The sequence below is a fragment of the Aythya ferina genome (genome assembly GCF_964211825.1).
Source record: "Aythya ferina genome assembly, chromosome: 7".
NCBI classification, from domain to species: domain Eukaryota; kingdom Metazoa; phylum Chordata; class Aves; order Anseriformes; family Anatidae; genus Aythya; species Aythya ferina.
The window spans coordinates 24,585,546-24,601,516 of NC_140302.1; the positions used below are offsets into that span (position 1 = coordinate 24,585,546).

Here is a 15,971-nt window from a genome sequence, read left to right on the forward strand (position 1 = left end):
CAAAAGAAAATCAGGAGCCGGTGTATTCAGCTCTGCACGGCTCTGTGGCGACGACTCGGTGACTGGGCTCCCGTTTGCTTCCTGGGCAGTGAGATGGGGTCCGGGCTATAAATATTGTGTCTTGTTTTTCCATCAGTCAGTTACCCAGAGCACTTGGAGCACGCTGGAAGCACTTATTTGTGTGCATTTCATCAGCTGATAGCACAAGGCGGGTTGGGAGTGGGGATCAGCCTGCTGTAAGGTGCTGCTGGGGTGCGGTTCCATGTGGCACAACCTCTTTGTCTGTTTTTTTTTACCCTCACCACCCCTCCGGGGCCATTCCCTGCTTGGCCTCAGCTGGTGGCAGCACCCCTGCAGCCCCGTGGAGGTGCCCAGCTCAGCAGGGGCTGTGCTGCAGGGGCTGCCGTGAGGTGATGCCTAAAGGATGGGGCACATGGGGTCCGTTTGTGCCCTGGGGGTTCCTAATCCGTGGCGTCACAGCTGCGTTTGGGGAGAAAAGCTTTTCCCAGAAGCAGGCAGCTTTTTCCCCTGCGAGCTCCCACCCTCTGCAGGGGCTGGGGCATCCCACGGGGGTCTCCGTGCATTTGGGGCGAGCAGGAGGTGGGGCGGGGGACGGGACGCAGCAGGGTGGGGGTACCCAAAGGCTGAGGCTGTGGGTGTGAGGTGACCCCGTGAGTTCTGGTAGCGAGCGTGGCCGTGTACCCGGGTTTTTTACCCAAATCTCAGGCCTGGCAGGAGCTGGTGTCGGGCGGAAGCCAGGCCTGGGGCGGCGCAGGGCGCCGGGGCGGAGCGTGGCCGAGCCGCAGCCGGAGGCAGTAAGGCACCCAGGCACCCCGGGGCTCCGGCTCTAGGGTGCCAGGGCCCTGTGGGGGGACCCCATGGGACCCCGCAGAGGGTTGGGATTCACCCTACAGGGACGTCCTTGGGGGTAGTCCCTCCAGGGCAGGCAGGGTGAGGGTGTTTTGGCGGGGGGGATGTTGGCACGGGGTGCTTTTCCCATTAGGATTTGGGTTGGGGTCTCCTCGGGGGTTGCTAGAGGGACTAAAAGCGTTCCTGTATTTTGGGGAGGAGGGTGAGGGCTTTGGGGAAGGGCCTGGCGTGGTGCCCGTGGTCATAGTGTCGGCACCAACCCTGTGCCCCCGTTGCTGCAGTGGCCGCGCCGTGTGGGGAGCAGATCCCCCACAAACAGACCCCCCGTGAACAGATCCCCCAGGACCAGATCCACCGCGAGGTGCAGGTGAGGGGGGCGAGCGGGGCGGCCGGGGAGGGAGCGCCGAGCCCAGGCAGTGCCAGGACACCTGCCAGTCAGGGGACAAAGCTCATTTGGGGACCGAAGTGAGGGTAAAAGGGCATTTGGCTGCTGCCAGCGGGGTTTCAGAGCAGGCGCTTTGCTCGTTTCCCTGTGGGGATGAGGAGGGAGAGGAGCGAGCCTGTGTTTCTCTGCCTGCACCCCCGTCAGTCAGGGAAACAGCATCTGTGGCCTGAAAAAATATTGCAAACAGCAATTAAATCCCCTCTTGTGCAAAGATGTGTGTGTATACGAGCAGGGGAAGCCAAGCAGGGTGGATATCTAGCCTGATTTTTAGCTGGGTGCGGTACCAGAGGGCACTGGGGGCACGTATAAGCTGAGCACGGGTGTGATCCCATTTTTTGTGACCCCACGGAGTCACCGTGGCCCAGCTTGCTGCAGTAGGGTGCCCCGTGTCCTTCCCACCTCAGGATTACTACGGCAAAGAGCTGCAGAAGTCGGAGGACCTGAAAACCAACGCTTGCGTCACCTCGGCCAGGCCGGTGCCCAAGGCCATCAGAGATGCTCTGGAGCGCGTCCACGAGGAGGTGGTGGCCAGGTGAGCTCCGGGTGAGTTCCTCCTGCTGCCACCTCCCTGTGGGCTGCAGCCCTCGGGGGACAGGAGCCAGCGTGGTAACCCCCCCCCCCCGACAGGTACTACGGCTGCGGTTTGGTTGTCCCCGAGTGCCTGGCGGCGTGCCGGGTCCTGGACCTGGGCAGCGGCAGCGGCAGGGACTGCTACCTGCTGAGCCAGCTGGTTGGGGAGCGGGGCCACGTCACCGGCATCGACATGACCCAGGGCCAGGTAGGGTGTGGGGACAACCCCTGGGCTTGCTTTGTCCCCTCTCCGTGTCCCCCCAAATGTTCGTTCCCTTCCTCCTCCCAGGTGGAGGTGGCGAGGAAGCACATCGCGTATCACATGGAGAAGTTTGGCTACCAAAAGCCGAACGTGGACTTCCTCCAGGGCTACATGGAGAAGCTGGGTGATGCCGGGCTGGCTGATGAGAGCTACGATATTGTCATGTAGGTACCCTGCAGGGGACTGCACCCACATCCCACCAGGTTTCTTGCTTCAGCCACGTGTGAGGAAAGGGAAAAACCCAAAGAGGATTTGGGCTGGGACCTGGGAGTACGGGAACTGCCCTTTTTGTGGATGAACCCTGCACTAAGCGACAGGCTGTGCAGCAGCCGGTGGTGCTGAGTGTAGGAGATGGTGCAGATGAGCCTTGATCTTCTCCTTTCCAGCTCCAACTGCGTGATCAACCTTGCCCCTGACAAGAGGGCCGTGCTGCGGGAGGCCTATCGCGTGCTGAAGGTGGGGAGCGGAGCAGGGCTGGGGCCACTTTGGGGGCTGTTGCTCCATTTCCCAGCCCGTTTTGCCCCGCTGCATCCCGCTCACTCCTCGCTGCCTTCCAGCCCGGCGGAGAGATGTACTTCAGCGACGTCTACGCCAGCCAGCGCCTGAGCGAGGCCGTGAGGAAGCACAGGGTGCTGTGGGGTGCGTAGGGCTCCTGGATATAGGGTGACACGGGACAGGGAGCACCTTGTTGCCTTGTGTCACCCGTGTGCATGCTGTTGTGCCAGGGGAGTGCCTGGCGGGAGCCCTGTTTTGGGGAGACCTCTACAGCATCGCCGAGGAGGTGGGCTTCAGCCCCCCGCGCCTGGTCACCGCCAGCCCCATCACCATCGGGGACAAGGAGCTGGAGGGTGTTGTCGGTGAGGGTCCTGACGGGGAGCAGTGGCTCTGTTTGGCCACGGGGAGAGGTGCTGGGACCCTGTGCTCAGCACCTGGCCCGCTGGGCTCTCCCTTTTTAGGGGACTGCCGCTTCGTCTCCGCCACATTTCGGCTCTTCAAGGTGCCGGGGAGCAGCCGTGCCGGGCCGGGCCAGGTCATCTACAACGGTGGGATTGTGGGGCACGAGCGAGAGCTGGTGTTTGATGCCAACTTCACCTTCAAGGTACGGGGAGGTGCGTTTTGGGCTTCTGGGGATGGCGAGCAGACCCTGCCTGAAGGGCTGGGGATGGGGCAGCACTGATGCAGTGTGGTTTAGGGGATGAGGTGGTGGATGGGGGCCATATAAGCCAGAAGAGCTGCAAATAGGGCAGGGAGAGGGAGCCAGAGCTGTGCATTGTGGAGACAGGAGCAGGACATCCCTGGTGGCTTCACCAGGTGGTTTGGAGCCCGCTGCTTGCTCCCTGTGGGTGTTCCTCCAAGCTTTGGGCCAGGCTGAGCCCTGCTTTCAGTCCCCACATATCTGACTGGGCGGCTGGGGGACCCTGGTCCGTGTGTCCCAGCCCCGTGACTGTCACCGTGTCCCCAGGAAGGAGAGGCGGTGGATGTGGATGCCGAGACGGCCGCGGTGCTGCGCAGCTCCAGGTTTGCGGAGGAATTCCTCATCCGAGCCGCCGGGGCCGATGCCGCCGCACCCCAGGGCTGCTGTGGCAGGAGGGTGAAGGTTGGTAGCAGCAGCCCCGTGCTGGATTTGGGGCTGGGGACGCTGCTGTCCCTTGCTAGGTCCCTTTGCCCCTGTACGTGCCCACCTGGGGTGTTGGAGCTGGTGCCTGGGCAGCCCTGGGGTCTGCATGGGGACAGCTCCTCCCTGCCTTGGGGTGCAGCGACCACCCCAGCTGCTCCTCGCTGCTGCTGTGAGCTTTGGGCCCTGACCCCACAGCCCGAAGCACTTTTATCTATCTGCTGGAAGCCTCCCTCCTCATCCTCACGGCCATCCTTCCACATGGGCCAGCAGGGGTCATCAGTAGGCCGGGGAGATAAAGCCCTGCAGCTGCGCGTCCCTGGAGCACAGCCTTGCGCTGGGCTTTTGGGTCCCTGTCCAAGCAGAAGGCATTTTTCAGATAAAAAAGCAGAGTGAAACCCCCCCCCGAAGCTCTCAGCACCCTTCTCAGGGCAGGGAAAAGCCAGCAGGCTGATCCCCATGGCGGCAGGGAGCGAGTGGTGGGGAAACGCTGCTTCCACGGGGGGCTTCGTGTTTCCCTGTGGCCTGATCCTAAATCGGCTTCTCCTCTGCCCTACAGGAGAAGATCTGCGACCCCTTCCTGCTGCTGGAGAAGCTGGCGGCCCCGGCTCCTGCCTGCGGTCCCACTGCCACCTGCGGGCCCCGGGGCTGCTGCTGAGCGATGTCCCCATACCGCTGGGTGCCAGCGGGGCAGGGGGCTGCGGCCCACGTGGCGTGGGGTTATCACCAGTGGAAAAAATAGAAATAAAAGGCCGAGATGAAACCCTGTGGGGTTGGAGACTGCGGGGTGCTGTGCTTTTAGGTCTCGGTATGAGCACGGTGGGGATGGGGAGCACCCTGGGGGTCCCCTTGCTCCCTGTGGGACACACAGACAGGGATGGGAGCTGTGGGTCCCCTCATATGGGATTTCTCAGCACCCTGCAGCATGTACCCCATGCACCAGTCCAGCTCTGCTCCAAGCCCCCCAAAACCCCCTGCACGCACACCCCATCCTGTAGCTTTTTCTGAAACCATCTCTCCTGCCCAGGGCAGCCCCACAGCCTGTCCCCGGGGATGGGATTTCTTCTCCCTTTCCCCGTGTATCACTGCTGAGTTTTTTTTTTTTTTTTCCCCCGGACTCCATCTAGTGGGAAGCCCTGTGTGCTGTGCAGGCCTTGCACCTGCAGAGTTTTGCAGGGAAATGCGGTGGTTTTGGAAATCCCACAATGCGGCTGCAGGGTCCCACAACCCACACGTGTCCCACATCCCACCTGCCCCAACACCAGGCTGCTGAGCAGCACCATGTCCCAGTCCCGCATGAGCTGGGAAATGAGGGAACATTTCCATCCCTCCTCGTGCCCTGATCGTCCAGGAGGGACCAAAATCCCCTCTCTGCCAGCTGAACATCATCTTGTCCCCATCAGGCCGTGTGTGTGCAAGGAGAGGGAGATCCTTGGGGTTTTTACAAGTTTACGAGGCCTGTAAGGGCAGTTCCCAGTCACAGAAGGGATTTCCTAAGCGCCCCACACTGCTCGCCCTGATCTCTGCCAGGAGCGAAGTAGGGGAGCGATTAATCCCCAGTTTGGGGATTAAACCCATAAATAATGCCCATAAATATGGTTTCCTGGAAAGTCACCTCGCCAGCCCAACCTTTTGGGTTCAGATGGGACCACAAACCTGCACGATTCAGTGTGTGAGAACTTGCAAGTGGTTGGGTTTAGGGCCACAGAGTGGTGTGCTTAGAAAAACTGTAACTCCTCGTTTGTGTGCTATTTTATTATTTTATTTTGTTTATTTTTTAAAAAAATATTATTTTTTCTTTTTTTTTCTTTTTCTTTTCTTTTATTTTTTTACATTTTGTATTTTTTTTTCTTTCATTTTATTTATTTTTGACTTTTTTGACTAGAAAAAACATACAACGTTGTTTGTGTTTTATTTTATTATTTTGTTTCTTTTAAAATTATTTTCAGTTTTATTTTATTACTTTATACCGATTTATTACTTTAATATTATATTTTATTTTTATTTCATTTATTTTTGTCTTTTTTTGACTAGAAAAACCACACAACATCGTTTGTGTTTTACTTTATTATTTTGTTTCTTTTTATTTGCAATTATTTTTTCTTTTTAAAATTTTGTATTCATCTTTTTTATTTTATTTTATTTTTGTTTTATTACTTTATTTTATTTTATTTTATTTATTTATTTTTATTATTGTATTTCATTTCGTTTTATTTCAATTTCGTTATTTTATTTGATTTTAAATAAAATAAAATTATTGTATATAATTTTTATATAAAATATTATATAATTTATGTAAATTTATATATTTTTTATAAAATTTATTTGATTTTAAATAACATTATTTTATTTTATTTTATTTTATTTTATTTTATTTTATTTTATTTTATTTTATTTTATTTTATTTTATTTTATTTTTTCAAATGTTGTTGCTTCTCCCTTCACACTCCCCCTGCTCCCGGGGCCGGCCGTTCGCACTGTGTGTGCCCCACACGGCCGCCAGGGGGAGCTGCGACACCGCTCACCGGGCCCGGGGCTGGGACCGGGGGGGGGGACACACACGGAGCCGGTCCCGCTCCCGTTCCCCATCCCCGTCCCCATCCCGCTCCCGTCCCCGTCCCCCTCCACCCCCCCCTCCCTCCCCATCCCCTCTCCCATCCCCGCCCCGCCATTGGTCGCGCCCCCTCTTAGCCCCGCCCCCTCTCCCCCCACCCCCTCCCCTATTGGCCCTCACCCGGGGGCCGGCCCCGCCCCGCAGTCACGCGCCGCGGGGGGGGGCCGGCGGCGGGCGGCGATTGGCGGAGGGGCGCGCGGGCGGCCCCGCCCCCTCGACGGTTACCGGCCGGCCGTTGGCGGCCGTTAGCCGCGGCCCCGCCCGGGCGAGGCGGAGCGGGGCGGAGCGGGGCGGGGAGCGCCGCGCGGCTCCACCAAGGCGGCGCTCGGCTCGGCCCGGCTCCGGCAGTCGCCGCCCGTCGGGTCCCGCGGGCAGCCGCGCCCCGCCTGCCGCCAGCACCGCCGCCAGCACCGCCACCGGTGCCAAGCGGGGCACGGCCGCGGGCGATGCGGGGCGGCGGCGGCCCCGCCGCCGAGCCCTGACTAAAGATGGCCGCGCTGCCCGGGGGGAACATGGCGGGGGGCGCCCGGGGGGCGCGGGGAGCGCCGCTGCTGCTGCTGCTGCTGCTGCTGCTGGGCTGCTGCTGCCGCATGGGCCGCCCGCCCGCCGCCTCCGCTGCTGCTCCACCCGCCTCTTCCTCCTCATCATCATCATCCTCCTCATCGGCGGAGGAGACGGTGATCATCGGGCTGCGGCTGGAGGACACGGACGACGTCTCCTTCATGGAGGGGGGAGCGCTGCGGGTGAGCGAGAGGACGCGGGTCAAGCTGCGGGTGTACGGGCAGAACATCAACAACGAGACCTGGTCGCGCATCGCCTTCACCGAGCACGAGCGGCGGCGGGGGGGAGGCCGGGCGACGCTGGCTGGAGACGGCGGGGGAGCGGCGGCGGTGGTGGGGAGAGGAGGAGGAGGAGGAATGGGCTCCTCGGCCGGAGGAGGAGGTGGTGGTGGTGGTGTTGGAGGAGGAGGAGGAGGAGGCGGTGGAGCCCCGCAGCGCTGCGGCATCCGCACGTCGGACATCATCATCCTGCCGCACATCGTGCTCAACCGGCGCACGTCGGGCATCATCGAGATCGAGATCAAGCCCCTGCGCAAGACGGAGAAGAGCAAGTCCTATTATCTGTGCACCTCCGTCTCGGCCCCCGCCGCCGCCGCCCTAGGGCCCGGGGCCGCCGGTGGGTTGGTGGGTGCCGAGGGACCCGCCGGCCCCCCACCCTGGGGGGAGACCACCTGGATCTACCACGACGGAGAGGACACCAAGATGATCGTTGGGGAGGAGAAGAAGTTCCTGCTGCCCTTCTGGCTGCAGGTGATTTTCATCTCGCTCCTGCTCTGCCTCTCGGGCATGTTCAGCGGCCTCAACCTGGGCCTCATGGCGCTGGACCCCATGGAGCTGCGCATCGTGCAGAACTGCGGCACGGACAAGGAGAAGAACTACGCCAAGCGCATCGAGCCCGTGCGCCGCCAGGGCAACTACCTGCTGTGCTCCCTCCTGCTGGGCAACGTCCTGGTCAACACCACGCTGACCATCCTGCTGGACGACATCGCCGGCTCCGGGCTGGTGGCCGTGGTGGTCTCCACCATCGGCATCGTCATCTTCGGCGAGATCGTGCCGCAGGCCATCTGCTCCCGGCACGGCCTGGCCGTGGGCGCCAACACCATCTTCCTCACCAAGTTTTTCATGATGATGACCTTCCCGGCCTCCTACCCCGTCAGCAAGCTGCTGGACTGCGTCCTGGGCCAGGAGATCGGCACCGTTTATAACCGGGAGAAGCTGTTGGAGATGCTGCGGGTCACCGATCCGTACAATGATCTGGTCAAGGAGGAGCTCAACATCATCCAAGGAGCCCTGGAGCTGCGCACCAAGACAGTGGAGGATGTGATGACTCCGCTCCGGGACTGCTTCATGATCGCTGCCGAGGCCGTGCTCGACTTCAACACCATGTCCGAGATCATGGAGAGCGGCTACACCCGCATCCCCGTTTTCGAGGGTGATCGCTCCAACATCGTGGACCTGCTCTTCGTTAAGGACCTGGCTTTTGTGGACCCTGACGACTGCACGCCGCTCAAGACCATCACCCGGTTCTACAACCACCCGCTGCACTTTGTCTTCAACGACACCAAGCTCGACGCCATGCTGGAGGAGTTCAAGAAAGGTGGGATGATGGCAGGGCCCCGGGGGTGGCAGGCGCAGCTCGGTGGCAGGGAGCACCCCTGGTGAGGGGGCTCTGAGGGGATCCCTCGCTGCTTCCCCTCACAGAGGCTGTGGGAAGGTGCGCTCGGGACAGAGGAGCCTGAATTTAGGCATCCTCCAGCTCCCTGACCTAGAAAACTGACCCATGGCTGGGTGATGGTCTGTGCCCCCTGCCTCTTTTCCCCACTACCGGGCTGTGCGTGTGGGCATTGTGCCAAGCAAGGCTGCTTTTTTTTTTTTTCTTTTTTATTTTTCCACTCATCTGCACATTATAGTGGGAACTGCTGACATGAATACGCGCCCGTTACTTGGCTCAGTCCTCCCTGTGCTTTTTCAGCTGGCCTGACAGCGAGGAGAGGAGCGGGTGGGCTGCTCGTGTAGGTCACTCCTATCTTTCCGGCTTAGTGCGCACACACGTGCTGAGATAAACACGGCGTTCGCACTCCATTCATCGGCTCGGCTGCCTGACTTCAGCCCTGTGCTCGTGTTACAGCTATCCTGATTGATGCTTTGATCTGGGAACCCAGAAATAGTTCCAGGGTCTTAAAATGTGTTTGAATGCACCTGTCTGGGTGGCACGTTGGGGTTACGGGCCTTTTTACCTAGGCTCTCCTCTGCCCCAAGGACCACAGGCTCAGCTGTGCAAACACGTGAGCCCATCTACATCTCTGGTCTGGTGTTTGTATTCATTGCTTCAGAACTGGATGGGGGCTTTCCATCTGAATTGTGGGAGGTGTTCTCCTGACAGATGTGCGTTAATTCTCATTATAAACCTTTGCTTATGAGGAAAAAACAACACAACTTTTTTTTCCCTGTTTGAATCCGTTCCTCTCTGCAAGCCAAATAATGATGCAGGCTGTATGCTCTGTGCAATAAAGTGCTTTAAAGGAAATAGTAAGTGAAATTCCAAATCAATTAGGTACTTGCAGACCGTCATGCTGCTTAACTGAAGGTAAAGTGAGTGCCATGGGCTGATCATAACCATGGGAGCTCAGAGCAACGAGCTGTCGAGCCGTTCTGTCTCTGAGAGATGATCTGACTGAAAGAGATGTTCATAGCTGCATTGGTACCACAGTTAGGCTAATGAGGAAAAGTTAAGTTAGCCTTTTATCAAATGCAGAATTCTCTTGAAGATAACTCAGTAAATTGGTGAACGTTTTTTCTAGGTAACATTTAATTTTCCATTTAGATTTCCAGGTACTGGTTGGTCCCCACACTGAGCTTTGGCAGCATGGCATTTGATCTGTTTCTGCCTGCTTAACTCAGTTTAGGGGATTCAGAGGGTTATTCCGTTGGTATCCCCACTTTTCTTTCACAGATGGAAGGTGAACACACTCCTGCTTTTTGCTGACCAGAGCAGCAGTTGTTCTGTTTAGTTCTTTCTGTCTCAGTATGGTGATGGAGAAATCTTACTCTGGTTCAGAGCTGTTGAACAGGAGATGTGGGAGAGCCTCGCCTGTGGTTTCTGTGCTGCAAAATCTGCAGCTCGGATCTGGGAAACTCAATTATGTCACTTAACTGCTGGCTGGTTAAGGTGGGTTCTGCTGGGTGTGCAGGCCTGGAGTTCTTTTCCCTCTGTTACTCTGACTCCAGGTAGCGTGGCAGGGTTCTTAACCTGCAGCTGGACCTCTGTTTGTTTTTTTTTTTTTTCTAGCTTTGTGTGTAGCAATGTGTCTGAAGGGAGGTGAAATGCTCCTGTGTGTTTAAAAATAGGGGCCCTTTTATTTAATAGCTTGGAGAATCAGGCATTTTAATCCTGCAAGTGTGGCAAAGCCAAATATGCCTCTTTGCACTTTCTGAAATTCATGCCTAAAATAGGCTCCTTAATTCTCTGGGGTTGCTTGGAAGGTACAGACCAGAGGTTGCTTTTGCTGATAGCCAGAGGACTTCCCTTGCCTGCATCAGGTAAATTCCCAGCAGCACAAGTTTAGGATGACTTCCTAATGGGAACGTATGCCCTCCTGCAACCACTGCGTTTTGGAGCAGTCCCTGTAGTAGTGGATTAATTTGGGATAGTTTGATCGTGCCTCATATTTACTCCAGGACAGCCGTGCTGGTTGCTGTGCATTGACAAGCCCTGGTGTTAGGACTAGTTCCGTCTTAACTGGTTTTTCTTTAAACATGCAGATAGGGTGGAAATAAATAGCTTCCTTTGTCCTTTGAAATGAATGTAAATAACTGATAGCTTGCTTGATCTGGCATAGTGCGCTGTCTTTTGCAAGAGTTCTTCAAACTCCTTTCTGCACGGCAACCTTGCCAAATTCCCGTGAGAATGTACAAATTAAGGGTGAGAATCAAATTGCATGTTGTTCTCCGGTAAAGTGCTGAAAATAAATAAGCTTACGGTTTTTAATCGCCCCTTTCCCACCACGTTGACCTTCCACCACGGTAGGCTCGCTCCAAAGCTCTCGCCTGCCTTTCTCCCACCCAGGTGGCTACAACCCTGTTCATTGCAGCGAGCAGCTCGTGTGATAGTGCTACTGTCAGTTAAAGGCTTTAATCTGTTCAAGGAAAGAGTTTTTTTTTTATTATTATTATTTTTTAAGAAGTTTAGGAGTTAACATAAATTGGAGCCTTCCAGGGAAGAGATGAAAAGCCAAGCATGGCAGGATACGTGTTCTTCTGGTGCTGTGGCAGATGAAACTGGTCGTTTTGTACTTGCTTAGGCTGGGCAGCTGGAGGATTTGGTGGTGAGCTTATTATTAATGTTCTTTGCCCACAGTTGCAAAATGAATATATGTTTCGCTTCTATGCTGCCAGGCAAGAAACTTAATTTTAAGAGAGCTGCAGCACATTCTCGTTCCCGTGTTGCTCTAATCTCTTGAAGTATGAATAAACATGACTTCTGAAGCAGCCTGCTAAAAAGCTTCTCTCCTAAAAAGCATTGTTTATTTTAAAATAAATAAAAACTTCTGAAAGTGGAGTAGCTCTCTATTCCTGTCAACAGACCTCAACTCCATTTGCCAGCTAGCTGTGCAGACTGGGCGTTCAGCTTACTTGAATCCAATCTGTTCAACCCCAGTTTAATGCAGGGAAGTACAGGGTACCCGTTCCACAAGTCAGGGAAATGACCTGCCCGACTTTGCAAAGATGTGTCTTGTTTGAAATAACCTCTTGCTGGTTGTTGCTGTGAAGGAGAGCAAGGCGACAGCTCTTCCAGGATCAATTACTATCCTGGCTCCTTAAGGTGCAGCAGGGAGTGAATGAACATCAAAGTCATTTTTGGAAAGAAGCTATGGGCTGTCTCATCTGGTGTCTTTTCCCTTGACGGTAAGTGTTGTGTTGTTGCTGTTGTTATCTTGACAGTTTTCCTAGGTCTTTGGCACTTGGGTGGAGTGTTTTTCAGTGCTGGACCTCTGCATGTGTGATCCTAAATCCAAAGTTTTCTATTTGAAGCTCTCCAAATGCCAGAGTTAGAAGAATTCAGCTTGCAAAGCGTTGATTTCTAATACTAATATTCTAAGATTGGCCCCCTTTTTACTAGTCATACGGCTGCTTTCCTGGTGGCCTGGACAGCCTTGTAGTGTGGCAGTTGCTCAGTCAGAGTCTTCCTTATCCGTACTTGGAGATCTTTGACTTGTATATTTTGATCTTATTTGTATCTGTCTCTAGTATTATGCTATAGTAAAGATCAGAGTTAATAACCTAGTACAAAGAAGTCATGGTAACTGCGTGCAGCGGTCCTGAGCTCTTATTCTCTGAATCACATGGCAGCCTTGAGACATTTCCTAGATTCCTTATTAAAATTATTGCCGACTGAACCTTAAAAGATTTTTCTTCCCTAAAAACCTTGTCAGATTTAACTTGAGGATCTTTTCTGCATGCTCTGTTGATTTTTGTTGTCTGTCTTTAAGAATGTATCTGTTTAGTAAGAACACAGACCAATTTTTTTTTCAGGGTCTTGTTTCTTTTCTAGTTCTTCCTCCCACTCCCAGGAAAACCATGGCCCAGGAACCTGAAACTCTTACTTCTGAGGGGAGGGACAGCGAGTGACTGGTAGCCCACAAATTCAAAGCTCTGCACTGCTGTTATTCTGGGCTGAGCTCTCTTTCTGTTATTAGGTCGCTTACCTTTCTGCTGCAGTTCCAACCCAGACTTGCAGCTCGCTTCTTTCCTGGTCTCTTTCAGGTTTTATGGGTTCCCATCCTGCTGAATCTGAGTCCAGGCTTCCCATAAGTAAACTTCATTTAACGCATCTGAATGCTTGTTTTCTGGTTCATCTAACAGGTTGTTTGTCACTGAAGCTGTTTTTCTGTTTAGGCTGTGACTGCAGCATTACAAGGAACTGGAAGAAACTACATAAATCCCTTCTGGAATTATCAAAGGCATGTAAAACTCCTTCTTGGAAAACAATATTGCTTTCAAGGCCGCTTGGCTAAAAAAAGGCATCTCTTCTGCTCCTTTTAGGAGAATTCACATAAAGGTGTTGAGGTCCCACACGGAGACTTCTTGTGTGAAGAGAATAGGGCAACGATTAGGGAATTTGCCACCAAGATATAGAAGACTTAGCACGATGTGCCTGTAGGTTTGTTCCTGGGGGATGTGTTCAAGGGCAGCTCCAGCTCTCCTGGGGCTCCCTGCTGTGATGCTTTTGTGGGCCTAGGAGAAGGAGAGATGGTGCTGGAGAGCAGCAGTGCTGTGTCAGCCTGGCCTTGGTGAGGAGTCCAGCTGGAGGCTCTGCTCTGCTGCTGAGGGCAGAATGAGATGTGGATCACGGAGAGGAGTAAGCAAATACAATGCCCTAAGTGTTCAGAGCAGTACAGGTCTGAATTTGACACGTGTGCTTGGCATCATTCTTTGATTGCTTTTTAGCTCATGATTAGAGTCTCATTAGTCAACAAAAACAAGCTGTTGCCATTTCCCCCAGTGTTCTCCAAGTTAGCAAACTCCTGCACCCACTGGGGTGAATTCCGCAAGCGAGCCAGGTTCCTATCTGCTTTCTGTCTATAAAGGCTCTCTGTGATAGGCACAGCTACAAATTTCAGGTCAGTCTGTGCTGTCAGCAGCATTTCCCGGCCAGTTTTGAAGCCGAATATGGAGAGAAGAGGCAAAATGTTGACTTCTGAGCAAATTCAGTAGTACAGCGAAGTGATCGGGTAGTGTAACCATTGCAGTTTTCTTTCAGGGCTGAGATTTTTTTTGTTTTTTTCAGTATTTCTCTGCCAACGTGAGGTACCGAGGAGCAGAACACTCTGTGAACATCAGTCAACTACAAGGGTGTAAAACCAGTGACAGAGAGAAAGAGTGCTAGAAAAGAGGAAATGTGTTTTGTTCCCCCTGGAAGCTTGGTGATCTCATCAAGCTGCAATTCAAGAGCTTCTGAAACTAAAGATATTGTCTTTAATAAGTCGTCTTAGGTGTTTGTTTCTTTCTGTGAGCGTGTCTAATCAACACTGAAGCTTTGTCAGCTCTTGTGTGTGGGCGAGCAGCAGTAGCGTGGTATCTCCCATCAGTTGCTTTGTAATGTGAGTGGCAGAAGGAGATGGATCTAAAGGTTGCGGTTCTGATCGTCATCTCTGGAAAATGCTGGGAACAGTGGAAACGCTATTGCTATTTTGCTGTTCAGCCAAAGCTAGTAAATATTACAGCGGAAGCTGTCTGCACAACCATTATTTGACACTAGTATGGAAGCATTATTATGCAGTTTCTAATTATGTGATCGCAGACTGTCTGTTCAAGACCTCTGGGTAGCAATGTAATTGAATAAGTGAGCTTGAGATACTCTTATCAGCCTCTTCAGTGCCCTGTGCCAACGCAAATATTTGGGACAAAATCATCCTTTTGTTAACCTAATGTATTAGGCCCATTGTTCTTTTTTATTTCACGTATCAAATCTGTTCTGATGCCTAAATATTGAGCTATTAGCATGTGTGATTGCAGGAGAGCTCAGCAGCAAAGCAACCCAACAACAGGTTTATTTTGCAGGCTGTAGTATCGCTCTAGCTGGCAATAGAGTAAAGGAGGGAGTTAGTCACCTCACCTCTTCTAAACACTTCACAAAGTATGCTTAATATTAAGAGTTGTAAGTCAGTTTTACAGCTGCCTAGGCACTATAAAATGGGTCTAGAATGAACGGAGAGGCTGAGCGGTGTGTTGAATGAGTCTGTATCTCATCCTACATTGCTTTTTCTGTTAATATTTAAGAAGAACTCTTTTTCATTCGCTCACGTGCCTCTACCAATTGCACTTCTAATGTTGAATCTCTCCCAGTTTCACTAATGGAGCTTGGAAAACTAACCCTCAACACAAGGTACTGCAGTACTCTGAACTGTACCCTGGTGAGCGTGACCTGGTACTCTTGTTAATTTGACAAGATCCTCAAATACAGCTTACCAGCTACAAGCAGGAGTGCAAATACTTGGTGCTAATGAGCTATAGTGAACAGCATATGGCAAAAAATCTCAGATCAGCCAGTTGATCCATCCTGGCTCCTGCCATGGTCACTGAGTCATTTCAGGACCATCTAGTGATGCTTTTTGTTTTACTTTTTCCGTGATTACCTATCGTTGAAGTGAGATGTATAAATCTGTCAGTAGCTTTCCTCAGGTGGAATCTGCATTTTCTCTTGGCCTAGGAATCAGCGTGGCCCAGTAGCTGCTGGCAGAAGAAGCCATGTAGGAATAAACTAGGGCCAAGTGTGGTGGCATACAAGACAGCTGTGAGAAGGGCATGAAGGGAAGCTGTTAAGGAACTCTAAGGGGTAGAGTTGGCCTGGTCACCTTAGTATAAGTCTTCTTATAGGGAGGTGGGTGTAGGGAAGAGAGACGGATGGCTTGGGACAGGTAAGTAGAGAAGTTCCTTCAGGTTCTAAATCTTGTCTTGTACAGCTTGTAGTAATGAAGATCTGAATCCTCAAAGCATATTATTATGGGTTTAGACAGAGAAACTGAAAGATTTCCTATAGCACCTGAGAGGAAATCAGCGAGTGTGATGACTCAAGGGCTCTCAACCATACAGCATCTTTCACAAAGTGAACTTGGAAGAATCAGGTCCTCATTGAGCAGTCCAGCTGGGAACACAAGGTTGCAAGAGGACAGCAGAGAAGGTAGAGATCCCTCTCTCAGACCAAAGGCCGTTGTGCTTGGAGAGGATCTGGCTGGTGCTTCATCTTGCCAGCAGAGCTGCATTAACACAATGGCTTGGGCAGCTCATCTTTCCATTCCTGGCCCCCAGTAATGTTGAGGCTTTGATTCTTTCCAAGCTTGCCTCTACAAGCTCTCCCGCTTTATTTTTTTTTATTTTTTTTGTCCTCTTCTACTCAGAAGTACTCTCTCCCGTTTATGATCCTGTCTGTGCTAGCTTTCTGTTCTTGGAGAGTCATGAGTAGGGGCCCTTGGAGACCTTCGAGCCATTGTTCTCATGTTTTGTCTTAAAGCTGCCTGGGAGCCTTGCAGGCTTCT

General features: G+C 52.9%; 2 protein-coding genes across 8 annotated transcripts in view; both read left to right on the forward strand.

Moving 5' to 3' along the window:
- The first annotated feature begins 727 nt into the window (after window positions 1-727).
- On the forward strand, window positions 728-4,542 carry AS3MT (arsenite methyltransferase). The gene is made up of 11 exons (XM_084524987.1): window positions 728-815; window positions 1,152-1,237; window positions 1,720-1,847; window positions 1,943-2,093; window positions 2,175-2,311; window positions 2,534-2,603; window positions 2,705-2,786; window positions 2,873-3,004; window positions 3,104-3,246; window positions 3,610-3,744; window positions 4,322-4,542. Coding segments are annotated over exons 1-11 (1,164 nt in total). The 5' UTR covers window positions 728-814; the 3' UTR covers window positions 4,421-4,542.
- A 2,136-nt stretch (window positions 4,543-6,678) lies between these two features.
- The window catches only part of CNNM2 (cyclin and CBS domain divalent metal cation transport mediator 2), a 111,743-nt gene continuing 102,450 nt past the window's right edge, over window positions 6,679-15,971 (forward strand). For 3 of the 7 annotated variants that reach the window (XM_084526272.1, XM_084526274.1, XM_084526273.1), the window contains exon 1: window positions 6,680-8,533. In XM_084526272.1, the coding sequence (XP_084382398.1) occupies window positions 6,865-8,533 (1,669 nt within the window). In that variant the 5' untranslated portion in view covers window positions 6,680-6,864. Of the gene's footprint in view, window positions 8,534-15,971 lie in introns of all 7 variants that reach the window. The other 4 variants (XM_084526269.1, XM_084526270.1, XM_084526271.1 and 1 more) reach the window with 3 other exon arrangements.